Consider the following 23917-nt stretch of genomic DNA (forward strand, 5'->3'; position numbering starts at 1 on the left):
ATTTTGGTAATGTGCCCGTTGCATGACCAGTCAGTCAGTCATGGGTTGCAAAACCAGACATAAAAAGAGACTGCATGACAGACTCTCTACCAAAGGGTGTGAACTATAGATGGGCACAAAATGAACCATAAACCAATAAATAAATAAATACCGTATTTTTCGCTCCATAAGACGCACCTTTCCATAAGACGCACCAACTTTATAGGAGAAGAAAACAGGAAAATATAATCTGTTTTCTTCGCTCCATAAGGCGCACAGACTTTCCACCCCCCTGTTTTGTTGGGGGGAAAATGCATCTTTTGGTGCGAAAAATACGGTAAATAAGGCTGGTTTGTGGTTCGTTTTGTGGGTGGTTCAGGGAACCACGCTTTCACAATACAAAATGAAAAGAGTGAACATCTCACTTTTTCATCATGGGCATTTCATTCTTTTGAAGGTTCCCTATATATATAGTCCAATGGGCAGCAAAAATACACTTCTCAGCTCAGCTACCTTCATTTAGAGATGGGCCTGAACCAAACGAAGCATGAACTGGTTCGGTTTTTCAAAAATTCACTGTGGTTTGTGGACACTGATGAACCACGAACTTTCACAAACCACCATTGTGCCAGTTCGTGCCCATCTCTAATGTAATGTATGATTACAGTAGCAAACATGGGGTGTTTTGAAAGGATGCCGAATCTTATACCTGTCTGCTTTTAAGATTATGCTGCAAGTCCACAAACATGGTCTGAGTCATTTTCACTTTGCTGAGTAATTCTGGTGTAATCGTTAATGATGATAATCATGAAGATGATCAATGTAGTGATGCTCATCATAATCATACATATACAGTGGTGCCTCACTAGACGATTGCCTCGTGGGACGAAAAACCCACAAGACGATTGGTTTTTGCAATCACTATGGTGCCTTGCAAGACTTTTTTTTTTAGATCGATGCTTGGCAATACTTTTTTTTAGACCAATGCTTCGCAAGACTTTTTTTTTTGACTGATGCATAGGGACCCTTGCAAGATGATTTTTTCACAAGACAACAATTTTCGTGGAATGAATTAAAATCGTCTTCCGAGGCACCATTGTACTACTGTTAATCTTGCCTTAGCTTTCCTCTCCATGCCAGAAATATTTAACTGATATTACTTATTTAGATCAGATGACATGGGGTGGCTTCAGGTACCCGGAAATGACCTTCCACAAGTGGCAATTCCAATTTTTCCAACCAGGAAACTGAAGGGGAGGGAGACTCGAGACACCACAGATAGGAGTCGCGAAGAGCTACACAATGCCATCCCCCAGTCCCACTTTTACCACTGTTAATGTAATGGACCTGCTTTTATTCCAATGCTGCCCCCCCCATCTATCTGCTTCCAAGTGCCCTTAAATATCTTTGCCACGGAGCAGAGTCCTTCTTCAGGTGCCATCGCTAACAGATGCACTTCGTTCCGAAAACCCCGAGGACACCTTGCAGGGCGAGTCAGCCAAGGTAACCAACAAACCTACCGCTGCTAGTTTATCAAAGCGAGCAAAAAGTTCGTTCAGAAGCTTCACCAATTCTTGGGCGCTGCAGGCGGACGACAGTTGTGTGAAACCAACAATGTCAGCGAAGAGGATGCTGTAAGGGGGGGAAGCACAAGAAATAAAAAAGATAACAGGGCTGACACGCCGCTAGCGCCATCCCAGAGAAACATCTATACTTTGTTAGCTACAAGTCGGACCCCCTCCGCGTTACCTGGCCCAAAGGTCATCATTCCAAGCATTCAAGATTTCCTTTTTCTATTTTAGATCAAGTTTCCAGCCTTTATGCCTCCAGAGGGAAGAAATTCTTCAGTTCGCTGATTATGATGATCAGCCCTAAAATTCCAGCAAGTCATCCTTCAGCTCAACTGAAGCACGTTACTTGCTATTGATACTCATTATTTCAGGAAGCTTTAAAGAGGATTCATTTCCTCATAAATCGAGCTCCAGTGGTCAAAGGCCTCTCATTCCAGATGTTCCTATCCCAACACTCACCCACACTCTGCAGAGAGGTTCCAGTAAAAACAAATTGATGTGAGCAAATGTATACAATTGATTTGATTTGCATCATCAGCAGGAAAATCCACACCAGAGAGATAATGGTCCTAATCCTTTTCGGGGACTTTAAAGTGAACTGAGTAAGCTGTTACGGTGAATTGTAGCTAATTACAAAAGTGCCCGTTGTGCGCCTGGTTGTGCACCAGGCACACAAACAGGGACACAATCTGCACCTTCGTAATTTGCTGCTGTGGTTTATGCAATTGCACTTACTCCAGAGTAAAATCTCAATAGGTGTCTGGCCAATGAGACCCATTAGCTAGATCACTGAATTTAGATTTTCTGTTCTTTTTCTTTTTAAATTTTTTTTGTTCTGTCCTTAGGGCTTGATAGAGCTGCTCAGCCCCAAATTCAGGGCTAGGCCACCTGTAAGAGGTTCAGACAAATCGTCCAGTCCTGCTCTGTCGGCCATATAGGCCTCATTGATGTCAGTCAATAAAAAGAAAACATGAATAGGAAGTACCGGATCAATTATCATATTACAGTGGTGCCTCGCTCAGCGATTGCCTCGTTTAACGATGTATTCGCTTAGCAATGAGGTTTTTGGAGCGATCTTGTGCTCCGTTTAGCGATGTTTCCTATGGGGAAATTTCGCATAGCGATGTTCAGGACCTTGCTTCGCTTAGCGATGACAGTTTAGGTCCCCCTGTTTCACTTACCGATGTCCGTTTTCGCTATTTATAAAGTGTCTTAAAATGTTCAAAAACTGTTTAAAATGCTTGGAATCATTAGTGCACCTTGTAAAACCTTTGCAAACTTAATTTGGCTTTGTTCTGAGTCTTCGTTAATTTTTGGTAAATTCCCCCCCCCCCCAATTGGAATGCATTGAACTACATGTCTGGGCTGATCGGTTTCCAGCATTTCCCCAGAGAGCGCTCTCTGAGTACAGGTGAACGACGCAGTGACAAAGCTCCACCTCTGATGAAACTCGCTTAAGGACGGTAATCCGTCCCCATTGGAATGGATTATCCGGTTTTCAATGCATTCCTATGGGAAATGGTGTTTTGCTTAGCGATGTTTTCCCGTAGCGATGTTTTTTGGGGGAGAACCAATTAACATCGTTAAGCGGGGCACCACTGTACTCTGTTTCTGGCTGCTTGGAAACAAATTCCACCCAGTCCAATTTGAGAAGGAACTCTACGAGACGCCCACACTGTGAAAACTACCGTTCCTGGATCCCTCCAAGAGTGGAAATAGACCACTTCCATTCACTTCCAAGAAAGCTGTGGATTGACTTGTTCATTTGTTTAATATTTTTAAATTTGTGGGTCCCTAAGATGCCGTTGGAGACGGCAAAAATGCCCCTGGGGCTTTACTCTTCCCTTCATACAGAGTCATACTGAGGGCCCCATCCAACAATTATTCTATGATCTATGACTCCTTAATTTTTTTTCATTCTTTTGGACTTGGCAAGGCTGTGTGTGGTGGTTGTTTTTTTTTTTTAATTTCATTTTTATGTTATAGATCTTTCTTTGAAACCTTACATCAACAGCTGTTTTGCTTTCTACCTCTTATTTCAACCTGTGGTGTTCCTTATGCTGCCACTTGGCTGATAAACTTCTTCTTTCTACTTTTTATGAAGCAAAATCGGCCAGGGCCTTCTCGGCGGTGGCTGCTCAAAGAAAGAACTCTGAAAACCAAGCCACGTTTCTCACCTGACGTTCTCATGGCGGTACATGTACATGGTGTTAAACTGTTGCATCTCCTTCTGGCTTGCATCTTTCTTCATGTCCTTCAACATCTCATCGGCAACGTGCTTGGGCAAAATAGAAAGCATCAGCCGTTCCTGAGGCAGGGGAAAAGGAGAGGGAAACAGACAGTCGAGTTAGAAACACGGGTGAAGTGGATAGGATTGTATCAGGCTGCCACAGAAATGTACACGGATCATCATCAACAGAAGCAGGAGGGAGAGCTGGCCCAAGATACGTTTTCACCTGAGGCAAAAGACAAGATGGTGCCCCTTTCTTCTGCACTGAGAGACACCGCCTGGACTTGCAGCAGACCTCAACTATTTAGCGGCAAAGTGACAAGATTTGAGAAACCAGGGAAAGGAGGAATCAAAAGACCCAGGGCAGTGGTGGAAGATAAGCCCCCTGGCTCGGGGATTACACTGCAGTATTGCAGTCAGGACTCTGCTCCAAGCCTGAGTTTGATCCGGATAGATTCAGGTAGCTGGCTCAAGAGTGACTCAGCCTTCCATCCTTCTGAGGTCAGTAGACTGAGTACCCAGCTCACCAAGGGACAATTTGTTGTTTGCATAATTGCCGTATTTTTTGTGTATAAGACACCCCATGTATAAGACACCCCCCACTTTTCTAACCCAAAATTAAGAAATCTAAGTGGGGCTTAGCAAATGTAGGGTAAAAAGGATCAAAGTGCTGCAGGATGGCTTTGGTCCCTGTTTCCTCCCTTTGTACTAAGCCCTGTGTGACTAAGCAAAAGGAGGTGGAAAGGGATCAAAGCAATTCCACAACTGCGCAATCATTTTGATCCCTTTCCCCCTTATGCAGCCACGGGATTGCTTTGATCCTTCCCCCCTCCTTTTGCTAAACCCCATGGGACTTAGCAAGCAGAGGGGAAAGCAGGGATCAAAGCGATCCTGCAGCACTTTGATCTCCTGCTTTCCTTTTGCTAAGGCTTAGCAAGTGGAGGGGAAAGCAGGGATCAAAGCCCTGCAGGATCACTTTGATCCCTGCTTTCCCCTCCACTTGTTTTTTCCTCCTCAGCTTACTTCCATGTATAAGACAACTCTCAATGTTTAGTCTAAAGATTTTAGAAAAAAGGATAGTCTTATACATGGAAAAATACGGTATATTGCAAGCCACTAAAAGAGTGCATTAGCACTACGGTGGAGTACATAACTCAAAACAACATAAGATGCTTCATCTGAGGATCCGGGATAGTTCAGTGGTTCGGGACAGGCCGTGTGGCACAGGCAGCCTCGCCTTCCAAGGGGTGGGGGTTGGCGTCAGGGGCTAATGGGGAACAGCTAGGGGCCTACCTGCCCTTGCCCCCCACCCTCTGCTTCTTGACGCTGCTGCTTCACTGTAACCATAGGGCCAGGTTTGGTTTTCCTTTTTTTTCTTTTATTTTTCCCATTGCAGAAGAAGTGAAGCCTGGCTCCGAACCCAGCCAAATTATTTTGGCGCCTGACGAAAAGTACCTCTTGCCATTTCTGGCAGCAAAAATACTAGATCGACAGAACCGTTAACAAGCCACTGCACCTTCACCATCCACCACACTCTTCACAACCTCCCCCCCTGTGTGCTCCTCGGCCTCACTCGCTCTGCCTCCGGGCACAGCTGGCCGGGCCAAGGACCCCGGGTTGCCATGAACCCTCCGTATCTGCTCCCTTGCCCCAGTTCAGGAAGGATGGGAAAAGAGGAATCAGAAGCCCCCGGGCAGGGGTGGAAGGCAGAGAGGTTTCTAAGCACTATGGACATGCAAGATCGGCGCTGACAATGAAGTGAGGAAGGGGAGGCAATTCTAAAAAAAACTCTTCGGAAGTATTCCAACGTGACACTGAATCTGTCTTGTGCTATAACTTACCAGGATAAGCAAAAGGCAACACAAGTGACATGTGGGACTGCATTTACTGGCCCAAATCTTGATGTTTAGCCTAGTAAATAACCTTAGAGTAGGCCCATTGAATAATGAGGATTTGGTGAGTCAATTCCTCTCCACGTTCCATGGACTCAAGAGGGCCCCACAAGAATGGCAACCAACATTTGTAGAGTAACTAGAATAAGCAGCACATTACGGCCTTAAAGCACGCCTACAGAAATTGAGGGAACTTGATAAGTTAACACTGATTCTAGTGTGATTTATTACCCAAAGCAACAAGAATTCTGGTCCCTGTTATAAGCCAGGGTGGCCGCTTAGTAAGAATAACGATGTGCTGTCGATTTGATCCTAACCCCATGATTCCCAAGTATTCATAGGCATCCTTCAGTCTCAAGAGACTATGGTAACATGCTCTGAATCGAGGAGTGTCCTCTCCAGAACATGAAGCCCGGGTAAGGTAATGTGGAGGATAGGCTGTTACCCAAGCAGCAGATCCCCCCTCTCCACATTGCTGAAATGGTCAAATGGAAAGGCAAGAGCCAATACAACTGGTTCCAGCAATGTCGCAGGAGTTGGCAGAACGACACGAACTGCCTCCGGGAGTCTGGCTCCGGATTTTGCCTCCAGGTTAACTCCTGAAGCCTCTTCCATGAGTGGATATAGCCACAAGGCAGTGGAGGTTTGAAATTGGAGTTTTCCTTCTCCGAGATGGGCTGCCTTCCATGGCTGACGAGCCCCACCTACCCGGCCTGCTCTTTAATAGTGCAAAAGTACGATCTGATCCTTAAAACTTTCCAGACTCCCAGTTTTTTTTTCCTGGGCTTTCTTTTTGTCTCCTGAGCACATGGCCTGGGGGTGGGGCCTACCGGTGGGACTTCCTGATTTAAAAGAGCGTGTCCCAGGACCCTGGACCCTTTTCCCTAGGAAGCTGGGAGAGACAAGAGGGCCTTCTTAAATGAACAGTGCAAGGAAATAGAGGAAAATAATAGAAAGGGATAAACCAGAGATCTGTTCAAGAGAATTGGAGATATTAAAGGAAACCAACATAGCACCAACATAAAAGTATACAAAATTATAATCCTAGACCCAAGACATAAAACTACAATCCTTCTCTGATACACAAGTAGCAAAAAATACAACACAATCTCAAATTTAATGCAATTCTTGAAACATGTTGGAAAATCATTATTTTTAAATTCTAATATACCATCATTGTTTTTCTATATATATATAATAAACCAGCAGACATGCTGTATGCTGTCCCAAGTATAATATTCTGAGAAGTGGCATTCCAGGTCTTCCTTCCGGTGGCACTCTGTGGCTAACATGCTCTTTGCCCAGGGCACATAATCCCATCAGACACATGTGTGCCGGCCAACATCTTAGTTGGCCCCTCTGGGCAGGAGGGAAAGCGGGAATTTGAACTCCCAGCCTCTGCAGCCAGTTCCTTCAACCCACTGAGCTCTACCAGTGGGTTGGCCACCTGTATGTGATCAAAAAGCAAAACAAAAGGGGTCACTCTGCATAAAGGCGCATAGGGAGCACATGGCACTTGCTAGATTTCCTTAACATAAACAAAAAACAGAGTCCTTAAGCCTCTTTTTGCCTATTTTCTCCCCTCTAACGGCAGCTGTTCCCCATTCCCTTCAGTCACATCATGCGCAAAGCCACCATAGATTGGGACCCAACGCCAGGCTTCCAGCGGCACAGAGTGTTGTCAGATTGGCATAAACGAGATAGCTGGCTGCCTCTGGCAAGACTCCCAACATGCAGGAAAGCGATTGTTCCAGGCAGGCACCTTTTCTTAGAAGCAATTCCTGAGGGAAGTGGAGATAGCTGAATAAAATGGACATGAAACCTACAGCGACTCACAGCGACACCAGATGAAGCGAACCTCTTTTGGAATCCAACTATCCATCTCCTCAGCTCAGCATAGTCTGTGCACTCCAGGTTTTCCAGCGGAGTCTTTCCAAGCCTATCTAGATGGGAAAAATTGGGGGTTGAGCTTCTGTTTCCATTTTGCATTTAGGACTTTAGATTACATGAGGCATCCTTCAGTCTCGAGAGACGATGGTAACGTGCTCTGTATGGAGGACTTGGAACATCGTCCAGTGCGGCTGAGAAGGTCAATTCGAGAGTGACCATCCCTTCCACACTGAAGACAAATACAGTCTGTCCCCTGTCCAGCTCCTTGGTTTGGCTGGATTCAGGACTGCCTCTTTGCCTCGGCCTGCTGGACTAGGGTCTCTCAAATTGGGACAGGCCGTGATGCAACGCCTGCCTCCAGGCTGAATGCTCAGACATCAAGGTTTCCAATCTGTTGAGGTCCATTCCTAAGGCCTTCAGATCCCGCTTGCAGATCTCCTTGAATGGCAGCTGTGGTCTCCCTCTGGGGCGATTTCCCTGCACTAATTCTCCATACAGGAGGTCTTTTGGAATCCGATCCTCAGCCATTGTCACGACATGCCCAAGCCAACATGGATGTCACTGTTTCAGTAATGCATACATGCTAAACATTCCAGCTAGGACTACTCTCTTTGCAACTTTGTCCTGCCAGGTGATACCAAAAATCCGTCGGAGACAACGTGTTCAGCTTCCTCTCCTGCCGTGCACAAAGGGTCCAGGACTCACTGCAGTACAGGAGTGTGCTCAGGACACAGGCTCTATAGACCTGGATCTTGGTCTATGCCGTCTGCTTCTTATTGAGCCATACTCTCTTTGTGAGTCTAGAGAACATGGTAGCTGCTTTCCCAATGCGTTTATCCAGCTCGACATCTAGAGAGAGTCAGAGATGGTTGAGCCAAGGTACACAAAGTCATGAACAACCTCCAAGTCTTGTGTGGAGATGGTAATAGAGGGAGGTGAGTCCACGCCCTGGCCCATGACTTGTCTTTTCTTCAGGCTGATTGTTAGTCCAAAGTCTTGGCAGGCCTTGCTAAAACGATTCGTGAGTTGTTGGAGGTCTTCAGTAGAGTGGGCAACAATGGCTGCATCGTCTGCGAAGAGGAAGTCCCGCATGCATTTCAGTTGGACTTTGGTCTTCGCTCTCAATCTAGAGAGATTAAAGAGCTTTCCATCTGATCTAGTCCGGAGATAGACACCTTCTATTGCAGTTCCAAAGGCCTGCTTCAGCATGGCAGCAAAAAAGATCCCAAAAAGTGTTGGTGCGAGGACACAGCCCTGTTTTACTCCGCTTCGGATGTCAAAGGGTTCAGATGTTGAGCCATCAAAAACTACAGTGCCCTTCATTCCCTTATGAAAGGACCTGGTGATGTTAAGAAGTCGAGGAGGGCATCCAATCTTGGGAAGGATTTTAAAAAGGCCATCCCTGCTAACCAAATCAAAAGCCTTTGTGAGATCTATGAAGGTCACAAAGAGTGGCTGTCTTTGTTACTTACATTTCTCCTGCAACTGTCTGAGGGAGAATACCATGTCAGTGGTGGATCTATTTGCTCGAAATCCACACTGTGATTCTGGATAGACTCTGTCTGCAAGCACCTGGAGCCTCTTCAGCACCACACGGGCAAGCAGCTTCCCTACAACGCTAAGAAGAGAGATGCCACGGTAGATATTGCAGTTGCCCCTGTCTGCCCTGAGATCCATTGTTCCTGTAGGTGGAACAATGGATTTCAGCAGAGTACTTCTGACCGCAAAGCCAACACCATATTCCCTGGTCTCATTCAATGGTTTTCCCTGCCAGAAGAATGAATTTTTTTTTCTTTGACAGATCCTGTGTCTGGCAATCTCGTCTCTTGCAGGGCAACAATGTCCATCTGCAGCCTACTCAGTTCCACATCGATAACTGCTGTCTTATGCACATCATCTATTTCCTGCAGGTTGTCAGAAAAGCCAGGGGTCATTGTCCGAACATTCCAGGTGCCCAACTTTAGGGCAGAAGTTTTCTTATGATTGTTGCATGGTACTGGGTTATCGATCTGCATGTCGGCTTTCACCCTAAACCCCGCGCACCCCACGAGGTTAACAGACCATGGCAAGGCAGCACCTTTCTGGCTAGGGGCTGCCCAGCGTAAGGTGGGTATCTACCTAGTGAGGTGCAATGACCTCTCCCACCATCGGAAGTAGCCCCTGGTGTCATGCTCTATGCCAATCGAGCAAAGACTTATAACCCGTAACTGTTATTTCCCGTGTTATTTTGATGCTGTACGCGAAGCTGGAGTGTCCTCTCCAGAGCATGAAGCCTGGATAAAATAATATGGAGGATAGGCTATTACCCAAGCAGCAAATCCCCCCTCTCCACGGCGCTGAAATGATCCAATGGAAAGGCAAGAGCCAATACAACTGGTTCCAGCGACATCGCAGGAGTTGCCAGAACGGAATGAACTGCCTCCGGGACTCCAGCTCCGGATTTTGCCTCGAGGTTAACTCCTGAAGCCTTTTCCATGAGTGGATATAGCCGCAAGGCAGTGGAGGTTTGAAATCGGAGTTTTCGTTCTCCTAGGTGGGCTGTCTTTCAAGGCTGACGAGACCCACCTACCCAAACACATCCTATCTCTGATCTAGAGGACTTGTTCATGGACAGCTGTGACCCTTGTCGTGGAGCCAGTGCGGTGGACTGGATAGACCTGTGGGCTAGCTCTCAGGAGACCTAGGTTAAAACCCCTGCTCAGCCACGCAAAACCACAAGGGGGTGGCCCTCCGTAAAACCACGCCTTAAATACCTCACATATCTGAGCAACCCAACTGGAGTCGCCATCAGTCACAATCAGCTTGACAACGCAGAAGAGACAGCCTGCAGCCAAATGGGAAAATAGCAAGGAAACGGTGCAACTGATCGAGCGCCCACTGTTCAATAGCTCTCATGACGCCCCCTGTCTACTTATTAAATCTTTCTTTCTCAATTTCCTAGCTTTACTGTCGAATCTTTCCAGTCACCTGCCACTGGTGTTCTGTTTCCATTCGGTCTGGGTGGATCTTGGCTTCAGTCATGATTCAGAGGCGCAGGGGAAGCATTGGCCCTCAGGAAAGTTACAGAACCATATTCAGAGAGTGATGATGAATGGCTCCTTCTCCAACATGGGGGGCAGGCAACAAGTGGTGTACCCCAAGGCTCAAAAGTGGGTCCAGTGCTTTTCAACATTTTTATTAACGACTTGGATGAAGGAGGGCAGGGGATGTTTGTCAAATCTGGGGATGAGACAAAATTGCATGGAATAGCTAATGGCGTGGAAGATGACATTGGAGGCCTTCAAGAGAAAATTGGAAAAGTCTCTATCAGATCTGCTTTGATTTGGACTCCTGCACTGGGCAGAGGGTTGGACCTGACAGCACTATAGGCCCCTTTCAGTTCCATGATTCTACGATTCTGTGATGCTCCATAAGTGGGTGGTGTTGTTTGTGTTTAAGGGAAAAAATAATCTATCCAGTTCAGTGGGAGTTACTTCCACTTATGTGTGCATACAGCTGCACACTGAATTCTCTGGATGCTCGTGGTGGAGCTGGGCCATAAAGAAGGCTGACCGCCGAAGAATTGATGCTTTTGAATTGTGGTGTTGGAGGAGACTCTTGAGAGTCCCCTGGACTGCAAGGAGAACAAACCTATCAATTCTGAAGGAAATCAACCCTGAGTGCTCACTGGAAGGACAGATCCTGAAGCTGAGGCTCCAATATTCTGGCCATCTCATGAGAAGAGAAGACTCCCTGGAAAAGACCCTGATGTTGGGCAAGTGTGAAGGCAAGAGGAGAAGGGGACGACAGAGGACGAGAGGGTTGGACAGTGTCTGCGAAGCGACCAACATGAAATTGACACAACTCCGGGAGGCAGTGGAAGACAGGAGGGCCTGGCATGCTGTGGTCCATGGGGTCACGAAGAGTCGGACACGACTGAACCACTAAACAACAACAAAGGGGTGGAATGTTAGTTGGCAGAAACAGCATCTCTCAGCCTGCATCAGTTCCCAAGGGGCTTCTCTCATGGTGGTACAGAAGAGAGAACCCGAGCAGGTTTCCCATTTGTCTCCCTTCTGAAAATGTTATATCTTCTTAATACCCACAAAAACAGCCTCTTCGGCACAACCAATGCCTCCTCTAGCCCTGTAGAGAGCCGCCGACGCAACACACCATGTGGTGCTGTGCATGCATTTTTCCCTTTTCAAGCCTCCACTCCATTGTTGTTCACCTAAATGAACCAGTCCCCCAAAATATTCCAGGAATTTCCAAGTTACTATTACAGGCCGTACAACATTTTATTTTCAACAATAAAGAAACCAGTGCCTAAGGACACAATACACAGGCACACCTGTAACAATGCTGATCAAATGTTTTGACAGTTTCCTCCCACCTGTTCCTTGATAGGAACACAAGTATGAAATGCTGAAAGCCAACTCCAGGTAGAGAATATATTATCTAGGAATCAAATCCTCAGAAGCACCCAAAGAGTTGCGGTTTCACAGATCAGTTTTCCAAGCCCAGATTGTCACTTTCGAATTGGCCTCTTCAGCCACACTAGACGCTGTTCCAAGTCCTCCATACAGAGCACGTCACCATAGTCTTTTGAGACTGAAGGATGCCTAACCTAAGGTGGGTATAAACGCTGATGGGAAAGGGCAGAAGCTGGAAGTGTCTGCGCATTAAAATAATATTCAGTTCATTGCTTCACTCTGGGGAGCCCCAAAAGAGCCTATATTTGGTCCATCGCAAACTTTTTTTGTGATGGGACTCTGCTCTGAGATGCCCCGTAATTCTTGAGAAATGAGTCAAGTGTTCTATTTTATCCAGTGGGTCAGTCACACCATATCTGCTCATGGTGCCTTCACCCATTGCTGTGGGGGGTGGTGTGTAAAAAAAGAGGCGTAATCAAAAAAGAGCAAAAAAGAGGTGTAATCAAAACATTGGTAGACCGTGCAAATCGGAACTGTGAAGCTCGGTTTCTCAGCACCGAACTCAACCATCTGAATTGGGCCCTACAGGCAAATGGCTACTCCAAAAATGAAATCACAAGAGCCATCAAACCAAGAAAACAACACCAAACTGAAGAAGAAAAACAGCCACCCACAAATAAAGTATTTCTGCCATACATCAAAGGGGTCACGGACCTCATGGGGAAACTTTTGAAAAAACACAACCTACAAATAGTATTCAAGCCCACCACAAAAATACAACAAATGTTATGGTCAGCAAAGGACAGAAGGGACCCCCTCACCACTGCAGGAGCATATCAGATACCTTGCAGTTGTGGCCAGGTATATATTGGAACCACAAAACGAAGCATCCACACCAGAATCAAAGAACATGAGAGACACTGCAGACTAAAACAACCAGAAAAATCTGCAGTAGCTGAACATGCCCTAAAACAAACTGGACATGAAATTCTATTTCAAAATACTGAAATACTGGACAACACCAGCAATCATTACGTCAGACTGCACAGGGAAGCCATTGAAATCCACAAGCACCAGCAGAACTTCAACAAAAAAGAGGAAACTGTGATGCTCAACAAAACTTGGCTCCTAGCTCTCAAAAATACAGCATGCAAAAGGTCAACGAACTCTACCCAGCCACAAGGACAGGGGATCACTACACACAAAAGACCAGCTAATGACACCCATCAACCACAGTGACAGATAATCTCTTCTCCTTAGCACAATAATACACCCACAACAAGACACACCAATCACCCATCTACAGAAAAAGACAAAAGCCTATCTCACAGCCATAAATACGGCACTCCCTAGCCAACTACATCAGAGCACAGAGTGCTGTCCTCCGAAGTTGCCGGCCACAGAGACTGGCGAAACAACCTACAGAACACGGCCAAAGAGCCCGAAAAACCCACAAAAACCATTAAATGAAATTAGTTTGTCTTTAAGGACCACCTAGAAGCGTCAAGCACTCATATAAGGAACTGTTATCAACTCTTGTTCCCCCCCCCCACTACTGTCTTGGAGAGCCCTTAAGAGTGTTTCAGGCATCTCCAGAATTAATAAATATAGGCCAGAATCCTGTTGGGTGGTTATACCAGCATTAGTGTAATAGAGTAAAGTGCAGTGGAAAACCGCCACTAGTTCAAGAGTCACAGCGTCTATTCCTTGCTACATGCTTGAGACATAAAATGGGGGCATGACGAGGAACACAAGCTGTGACTCCTTAACTACTGGCAATTCTTACTGCTGCAATTTATACCACTGCATATACACTGAAAAACATGGCCATACGCGCTCAACCCAGCAACACGGGAAGCCACAGACAAATGTTGATGCAAAATGCTGAGATCACACCGAACAATGGTAGGTAAACACATTCCAATATGGAAACACTCTAAGACACAAGAGACTAAACTATTCAAATATGCAATCAAATATTTCAATATTCAAATATACAGAAAGCAGAAATACAGACACGCAGTGAACAATTATCAGCAGGCAGATGCTCACAAATGCAGATTAGGATCCCTAGTGAGCTAGTAATAATGTCTCTCATGAACTCTCTTCTTCTTGCACATAGCATTTATTTATTTATTTGTTTGTTTGTTTGTTTGTTTGTTTGTTTGTTTGTTTGTTTGTTTGTTTGGAACAGAACCATACAAGGTCCAGACAGCAAACCGGCTAGCTCTTATTTATGATGTATGTTATCTTTTATTTCCGTGCCATGCCTATTGTTAAATTCAAGGCCATCTGGAGCCCAGCAATTCTGATCCTCTAATTTTGGCCAGGATGCACTTGTCTAACGGTGGACAGCATTAATGTTGTACAATGTTTGGGCAGAGTCCGTTTGTTAATACTGTAGAAGTCTGTGCCTCATTTTCAAAGTTAAAGTATTACATTTTATAACTCCTGTTGCCTATACAAAGTTAGTATAATAGCATTTATGGTTACATGTTGTGTTATCACAATACAACACACTGCAGAACTACTACTACTACTACTACTACTACTACTACTACTACTACTACTACTATTATTATTATTATTATTACAGTATTCTTAAAAAACACCAGGCACAGTCAATCAAAATTATAAAAAACTGACTGATATTACATACTGTAACTGGTCCGCGACTCAGCAGCAGTCTGTGGCCTATCCAGGACCAGACAACAGACAGAGATCTCCTTACCCCCGCGAGTGCTATCATGTACATGCGCATGAGCGCATTCTGCCCCTGCACTCATGCTGTGTGCATGCGCACTCGCACCCCCGTGAGTGCCATTGTGTGCATGCGCATGAACACTTTCCGCTACTCTGAGCGCGCTTGTGCGTATGTGCCCAAGTGCCCCCCCGAGCGCAATGTGTGCATGCACAAGAGATAACTCCGCCGCCCCTACGGGCACACCATACCCCCCGCAGTTGGGAAAAGGTTGAGGACCACTAATATAACAGATACAAGTTTTAAGCAAAAACCTAAGTATCTGTTGGATATTGGTGCAGTGTGCATGCTGTTTCCAATATTGCCAGTTTTTGTAGCTCTGACGGTGGTGTGATTTCTGAGATCTGAAACTGCTTATTTCTTGATATTGTTCCCAAAGCCCCAATGACTAATGGGACCAGTGAAGTGTGTTTCTTCCAGAGGCAAGATTGCCAGGTCTCTGTACTTTGTTCTTTTTTTCAATTCTTTCTTTTCAACTCTGGCATCTCCTGGAATTGCAATGTCAATGATTTGGACATTTCTTCGTTCTATCACTACTACCGTATGACTGTGTATTATGTTCAAGGTGTCTGTCTGTTTGGATCCAGAAATCCCACAAGATCTTGACTTCCTCATTTTCTGACACCTTCTCTACCTGATTTTCCCACAGGTTTTTGGAGACAGGAAAGCTTTTTTTTTTTTGTATATATAACTTGCACCTTTTTTGCACTAACTTTGCCACTCTTGTCATGTCTAACTTTGTGATCTGTTTTTGCAATCCGACATTCGCAGATGAGGTGTAACACAGTTTCATCTTTTTCTTGGCAGAGTCGACATTTGCTGTTAGCATGAATTCCTTGGATCTCAGCTTTCATCATGTTGGTTTGGAGCGCTTGTTTTTGTGAAGCAAAAATCAGTTCTTCGGTTTCTTTCTTAAGGCTCCCCAGTTTTAGCCATGCCCATGTTGAATTGTGATAATGCTTTCCATCAATATTTCTCAGGTGTTGTCCATGTAATGGTTTATTTTTCCAGTTTAATTAACTTTCAAATTGTTGTTTCATATATTGAGCCTTTGTTTCTTGATTTTCAAAATACTGTATTCCCCATTTTTACTGCCTTAAGTAATTTTTATCTGCTTGTACTGATATAATCATTTAGGCTTCTTTTTTCCTCCTCTATTAGCTGCTGTATTTGCAGTAATCCACAGCCTCTGGTTTTTTGTTTTTGTTTTTGTGGTAAATATAATTTGTTCACATTGCTTTCTGAATGTAGTGCATGATGCATGTTCATTAGTTTCTGTGTTTTTTGATCCAATTCTTCTAATTCATACCCAGCTGGGTATCTCCACCCATGTGTTCATGGCTTTGTTTATATTTCCATCATTTAATTTTGATTTTCAGTTTTTCTCCAGTCTTTTGATATATTCCCTGTCAGTTTTTTTAACTTTTTTGTGCATGATGCTTCTAGTGTTCCAAGGTATTTATAATTTTCATCACTTGCGAATGATTTTATAATATTGTCATTTTTAACTCTATTCTACCTAGTTTTTGGATCTTGTCATGGTGTATAGACAGACCTGCACATTTGTTCAATTCCAAATTTCATTTGGATATCTTCACTAAATATTTGCACTGTGTTTAGCAGTGATTCTATCTCTGTGGAACTTTTTGCATATATTTTTAGGTCATCCATGTATAAGAGATGATCAATCTTTCCTGCTTGTTCTGAAAGATGGTAGCCAAATCCAGTTTTATATAAGCTTATTGACATGGGAATCAGTGAGATGTTAAACAGCAGTGGTGACAATAACTCCCCCCTGAAATATTCCTCTTTTGATGCTAGGTAAAGGTTCCCCTTGACAATTTTTTTTGTCCAGTCGTGTTCGACTCTAGGGGGCGGTGCTCATCCCCGTTTCCAAGCCATAGAGCCAGCGTTTGTCCGAAGACAATCTTCCGTGGTCACATGGCCAGTGCGACTTAGACACGGAACGCTGTTACCTTCCCACTGAGGTGGTCCCTATTTATCTACTTGCATTTGCATGCTTTTGAACCGCTAGGTTGGCGGGAGCTGGGACAAGTGATAGGTGCTCACTCCGTCACGTGGATTCGATCTCACGACTGCTGGTCTTCTGACCCTGCAGCACAGGCTTCTGCGGTTTAGCCCGCAGCGCCACCACGTCCCTTTTGATGCTAACTTCCCCAATTTCTTCATCATGGGCCATTAAGATTATTATTGTTGTTGTTGTTCAGAATCTCAGGCAGAAGAGACTCTGCACAAATAACAATTATATTTTCTATCATCTGTTTAATTGAGATTCTTTAAAATCAAACAGAGATCAAATCTGACCTCCAGACCATTAGCTGCTAGCACTACCGATCAAAAGACACTGTGCGGCTGTTTTGTGTTTTTAACACATTTAAGAAAAAAAGATGGCGGAATCTGTGGTGGGAACTCGGGAAAGGACCCATGGAAGATGATAACAATTGGTTCCCATCCTAACCCTCTAGTAAAATCCCACTCGTACGAGAGGGCAATTGTCTTGGAACATAAGAACATCAGGAGAGCCCTGTGCTGGATCAGGCCAAGGGCCCATCTAGTCCAGCTTCCTGTATCTCCCAGTGGCCTCACCAGATGCTTCCGGGAACATCCTTTAGGGGTTTATGGTTGAAAGGAAACCAACACCCGCTTTTAATGAAAAAGTGAGCTGCTGGATGAATCAATTATACATCTCTCGTATGTCATTTGTTCTGGCTTTCAGCTCCGTGGAGTTCTCTTCCCAGCTTTTAGGAAGGATGTGGACCTCAAACGTCCAAGCCACTTATCCACATAAAGCAACGGAGTCAACTTGCCCTTAATGCCCTCTCTCTCATTTCCCGCATGCATCTGGATTGCTAAATCATGCTCATTAAAACCAAAGCATCAAATTATCCCCACTGCATCCTTTCCAAGAAACTCCCAGGAGGCGGTGAACAGAAACAGTAGTAATATAATAGCAAACATTATTTACCAGTTCTAGCCCTGCCAGAGTTTCAGTTTTATTCCATCGCTTGCCAGGGGTACTGGCTGTTCTAAAACGCCGCCGTGGCCCCTCACAAAACTACCATCATCCCACAACACACCGGCCTCACACACACTCCATAGTCAAAGCCTACGAAGAAATAAATCCAGCTGCAACATGGATTTCACGCATGGCTGGTCTTGTATTCGGTGTCAGAACATATCCTGCCTGACCCAGTTGGATGACTTTACACAGAACAGAGATAGTTTGGTTTCTCCTAAGCAGAAAACGGAGGGATGAATCAGAGCACATGAAAGCAAGTGAACAGAAACAGGTCTACCCACTCAAGGCTTGCATTCATTACTTTCATACCACGAAGATTCTTCTTGGTCAAGATGCGAATTAGTAAAAGGTTGCCGACTGGAAAAATCAATTCTTCCAGATCCTGATTAAAGGGTGAAAACCTGACCTCGTGCTCCCCATCCAAGTGGTCTGTCGTTCCATGCAGAGCAAGCCGACAAGTGGATCGGAAGCTGAGACTTCCGCCCTATCCAAGACATTTTGCTGTCGGAGGCTGAAAGCGGCACCATACCTTCCATTCCATGTGCAGAAGCCCAGGGGACCAGCTGCTAACACTTACCTTCAGTTCTGGCAACACTATAAGTTCAACAAGGTCTTCTAACCAGACCTGGGAAGCATCAGACAAGTTTAGGGGGCTCAAAGCTTTTCCTTCCATAATGGGGCAGGGGCTCCAGCAGAAACAGCTGGGAAGTGCCACCTCTGTCCCTGGCATCTGTTGTCCTAAGGCAGATGTCCTAATGGTTGGGATGGCTCTGTCTTGGGCACCATCCTCTGTGGCCTCCAAGGTCCCTTCCAACCCTATGACGGTTCTATGATGATGACTATCTGCAGCAAAGAAGCCCTTTGGGGCAACTCCTGTCTGATGCGTCTTTCCTGCTGCTCTGTTTGTTATAAGCCTCACCTGCCATGTAATTTATGCCTCTTGGGAGTTTTCCGTTCAAGTATTCTTTACTTTTTAATCTAATTTATGACCTCAATATTTGGCAGATCATCTTCTCCCACCCAGATCTACCCGAATCACCCGCCATAGCCAGCAGGGATGGCTGAGGGGTCTGACGCCGAGAGAGGCTCGGAAAGAAAAAACTAGAAACCGGGCCTTCTCGGCGGTGGCCCCTCGGCGGTGGAACGCCCTCCCAACAGAAATTTGGCTGGCACCCTCGCTGGGTGTTTTTAAAAGACAATTAAAAACTTGGCTATTTAGGCAGGCCTTACCTCCAGTCAGCTAAGTCTTTTTATTTCTTCTTTCCTTATCCTACCCCATCTTGGTAATTTTTTAAAAAATTAATTCTCTTAATTAATATAGCAATTGTATTTTTAATGATTTTTATATTGATTTTTATGTTGTAAGCCGCCCCGAGTAGACATGGTCTAGAGGGGCGGGGCATACATTTAATAAATAAATAAATAAATAAATAAATAACTAAATAAATAAATAAATAAATAAATAAACAAATAAATAAATAAATTACTGTGCTTATCCTGCTGTTAACCACTGCACTGCACTAATGGGGCGGCATATAAATCCAATCCGATCCAATCCATCCATCCAATGGGATATCCTGAAAGAGGACATGGCTGGCTGAAACACGGCACAAGAGCACTAGACGATGAATATTCTGTTGCAGGTTCGTCTCGGTCAACCTTAATGTTCTTCCGCTATCGGGGAGATGCTCCTGCCTGCCATACCGTTCTTCTGCACCTGCTCTCTGACCTGATGCCATAGTTGTGTTCCTGTATCAGCCTCAGGTGAAGATCTATTCTGTTTGTGCAAAGAACAGGACAGGAGCCATAAAGCCTTTGTCGGGAAGAGGACACGGGCTCATTTGCCTAGAGACACAACGTCCTTTGTGCGTTCTTGCTTGCCGTGTTTTGTGGCACCAACGAGGGCAACCTGTCTGGGAAAGTTTGCCAGCGGCTGTCATGGAAATGGGTTGCCATAGTGACTCCACCTGACATCCACACTGAATTACAGGAAGTGGAAGAAAATGATTGAAAGTCAAGGGACAAAGGAGATCTAGTGACAGACAGGGAGGGGCAAACAAACTGTCCGTTTCTGCCAGTCCCGTCTTCTGTGTTGAAAGTTCTGCTGCTCCAAGCTATTGATTGTGATCTGACCTCAAGTTGTTTCCCACTCAATGCTAACCCTAAGGAATTGATGACTTCCAAAAAGCCTTGTCTTTAAAAAGCCCTAATCAGGTCCAGCAAACTAAGGGCTGTGGCTTCATTTAGTAAGTCAATCCATCTCACATCAGATCCTCCTCTTCTCCTGCTGCCTTCCACTCTTGCTAGCATTATTGTCTTTTCATAGTATGTCCAAAATAGGATAGGTTCAATCTAATCATTTTAGCTTCTAATGAGAATTCAAGAATCAACACTTGTTTCCTCCTGTTACAACCAGCTTTCCAAAGGAGACACAAGTGCTGAGAAAGACATTATTTCTGTGGGTTATCTCTGCATCCATAAGAAGGAGGCATTTTTTAAAAGAATAATAATCATATTCTGCAGTAAGGAAAGCAAAATCCTAAAACAAATTATATGCATTTGCATAATTCCTCCCACATCTTTGGGGAAGAACAGAGAACTATATTCATTAATTATCACATTTATTTTATTTAAAATATTTTTAACCCACTTTTCCCCCTTTAAAAAGTATCCAAGGTGGTTTACAACAATTTAAAGAAAGTATTTAAGGTTAACAATGAGTATACAATACTAAAACGATCAACGAATACAAGACCAAAAAACTTAAGGAACACCAAAACACATTTAATGCACTAATGTACAACAATCCAGCTTAAAAACCACACTCAGAAGCCATTCAAAGAATCATAGACTAGTGAAGTTGGATGGGGCCTAAAAGGCCATAAAGTCCAACCGCCTGCTCGATGCAGGAATACAAATCAAAAGATATTTGCTGGGGATTGTCTACATTTCTCTTGAAGGCCTTCAGTGTTGGAGCACTCATCACCTCTCGAGGTCATTGGTTCCATTGTCGTACTGCTCTAACAGTTAGGAAGATTTTCCTGATATTCAGCCTAAATTTGGCTTCCTGTAACTTGATCTCACGGTTGCTTGTCCTTCACTCTGGGATGATGGAGAACAGATCCTGCCCCTCCTCTGTAGGACAGCCTTTCAAGTCTTTGAGAAGTGCGATCCAATCTCGCCTCTTTCTTCTTTGTTCAAGGCTAAACATGCCCAGTTCTTTCAGTCTTTCAGTCTGCATCTCTTGCCTTTTTCTTCGCAAAAAAGCAGTCATATAGGCCCCTTTGAGGGACAAAACTAGTCTATCAATGCAATTGTCCTGCTAAAAATGTCTCTTTCTCTCTTGCTTGTGTGTAGACACACACACACACACACACCTGCAGTTTCTGAGCAAAAAAAGCAATAGGGGTGGTGTTAATGAGAATTTTGCGTAAGACGGCGATCCTCTCCCCATACTTGCCTTATGGTCCCAATACATATTGGGACTCAACAGATTCTTTCTGGAAAGATTTTAAACCAGCCATTCTCGACCTTATTAGGTTCATTATGCAACTTACACAATCCTGATTTGACCTACATTTCTTTCATATCATCTTTATGGCCATGGCCAAAGAAAGAAAGAAAGAAAGAAAGAAAGAAAGAAAGAAAGAAAGAAAGAAAGAAAGAAAGAAAGAAAGAAAGAAAGAAAGAAAGAAAGAAAGAAAGAAAGAAGGAAGGAAGGAAGGAAGGAAGGAAGGAAGGAAGGAAGGAAGGAAGGAAGGAAGGAAGGAAGGAAGGAAAGAAAGAAAGAAAGAAAGAAAGAAAGAAAGAAAGAAAGAAAGAAAGAAAGAAAGAAAGAAAGAAAGAAAGAAAGAAAGAAAGAAAGAAAGAAAGAAAGAAAGAAAGAAAGAAAGAAAGAAAGAAAGGTAGGTGGATGCCAGGTCTCCATAAGGCATCAGCCTTACAGTTTCTGTATACAGTACTGTACTCAGTTTCTGTGTTACCCTATTGATCACTGTAAATGTTTTTAAAAGGACTGTTTTACTTTTGACACGACTGATAGCCACGGATCTACCACAAGAGAAAACGTGGTTGCTCCCACAATTATAGGCTTGCAGCAGAGCGCTGTAGGGCTCAACTTCCCTCTTTCCAACTTTCCCCCTGAAAACCCTATTTGGCAATTCTTTGATAATTTCCCTCTCAGCCATCCTCCAAAACCGGGTGCGAAACTAGCCTTCTGTACATTTGTGTGCGTTGACAAGCAAGCACAATCTATCAGAGGCAGCCGAAGGAGTTAAATTAATTCGGTATACTTTTCTGACAGTCAGATCATTAATGTTCACATGAGAAAAAAGTAATTTGGAAAGGAGCCCTCAGATGCTAAAATTATGGAGCATTAGCCAAGAATTGCAGCCATTTCAAACGACACCCATCTCCTGAAGACGGGAGTAATATTTCAGATGGTGTCGAACGCAGGTTTGAAAGGTTTCCTTTCCTTTCCTTCTGCTCTCTCGGCACCTTATTATAACGTTTAAAGATGAAGCCTGCCAGACTAATTAGCTCTTCTGGCTTAGCTAATTGGCAGGGTTGCAGATGAGGCTGGGGCAACATTTGCTGAGAAGCACGAAGGCGAGGCTCAATCATTCTTAAGAAAAATTACAAAGGGGGAACGATCAACATGATTTAACGTGTAATCCTAAACTCATTTTCTGGAGAATAACGGGGAAATAAGATCACATCTTGGACGCCATCTGGAGCACTTCCTGGCACTCCACCCCAACGCTTATCTATGCCCAAATGAGACGTTTTTGTAGGACTGTGTTGTTGTAGTTGCTTCGTTGTTAAGTCATGTCCGACTCTTCGTGACCCCATGGACCAGAGCACGCCAGGCCCTCCTCTCTTCGACTGCCTCCCAGAGTTGGGTCAAATTCATGTTGGTAGCTTCGATGACACTGTCCATCCATCTTGTCCTCTGTCGTCCCGTTCTCCTCTTGCCTCCACACTTTCCCAACGTTCAGGGTCGTTTCCAGGGAGTCTTCTCTTCTCATGAGATAGCCAAAGTCTTGGAGCCTCAGCTTCAGGATCTGTCCCTCCAGTGAGCACTCAGGGTGGATTTCCTTCAAAACGGATAGGTTAGTTCTCCTTGCAGTCCAGGGGACTCTCAAGATTCTCCTCCAGCACCACAGTTCAAACGCATCAATTCTTCGGCGGTCAGCCTTCTTTATGGTCCAACTGTCACTTCCATGCATCGCTATTGGAAAAACCATAGTTTTGACGATGCGGACCTTTGCCGGCAAGGTGATGTCTCTGCTTTTTAAGATGCTGTCGAGGTTTGTCATCACTTTCCTCCCAAGAAGCAGGCGTCTTTTAATTTTGTGGCTGCTGTCTCCATCTGCAGTGATCATGGAGCCCAAGAAAGTAAAATCTGTCACTGCCCCCATGTCTTCCCCTTCTGTTTCCCAGGAGGTGATGGGACCAGTGGCCATGATCTTAGTTTTTTTGATGTTGAGCTTCAGACAATTTTTGCACTCTCCTCTTTTAACCTCATTACAAGGTTCCTTAATTCCTCCTCACTTTCTGTCATCAGAGTGGTTGGTATCATCTGCATATCGGAGGTTGTTGATATTTCTTCCAGCAATCTTAATTCCGGCTTGGGATTCCTCCCGTCCGGCCTTCCGCATGATGTATTCTGCATATAAGTTAAATAAGCCAGGGGACAATATACAGCCTTGCCGTACTCCTTTCCCAATTTTTCGTAGGGCTACTGTTTTGTGCAGCGAGGCAAGGTGGAGCAATTCGCTGACAGATGGAGGGTCCCTTTGAGGGAGAAGGCTGCAATTCTACGTGGGCCTTTCCCATCATCTCAACCAGATCCATGGTAGGATGGGCCATGCTGTAAATAATAACCAAGTATTCACAGGATGAGGCCACAGTCTTGTTTTTTTTTTTAAGGTTTCCACTGACTGTTTATGTGTTCATTCTTCCAGAGATTCGTTCACTTTGGTCGTTCGCAAGCCTCTTATGCTCTGATGTTGCTTCCAAAGATATGAATCGGCTGGTTTCCTTCCTTCCCCACCCACTTGCACGCCACAAAGGGGCTCATTGCTGGTGTCTCAAACTGGCATGGACACACAACAGAGAGGGCATGTGCCACACACAAAAA

The 23917-nt window shown here is 44.6% G+C and overlaps 1 protein-coding gene across 1 annotated transcript in view; it reads right to left on the reverse strand.

The window, feature by feature from the left end:
• The window catches only part of ADCY3 (adenylate cyclase 3), a 110904-nt gene that overhangs the window by 45538 nt on the left and 41449 nt on the right, over window positions 1-23917 (reverse strand). Inside the window, exons 4-5 of the mRNA XM_020813356.3 lie at window positions 3728-3858; window positions 1500-1611 (exon numbers count right to left, since the gene is read on the reverse strand). Of these exons, the coding sequence (XP_020669015.3) occupies window positions 1500-1611; window positions 3728-3858 (243 nt within the window). The remainder of the gene's footprint in view (window positions 1-1499; window positions 1612-3727; window positions 3859-23917) is intronic.

The sequence above is a fragment of the Pogona vitticeps genome, chromosome 1 (assembly GCF_051106095.1).
Source record: "Pogona vitticeps strain Pit_001003342236 chromosome 1, PviZW2.1, whole genome shotgun sequence".
Classification (NCBI taxonomy): Eukaryota; Metazoa; Chordata; class Lepidosauria; order Squamata; family Agamidae; genus Pogona; species Pogona vitticeps.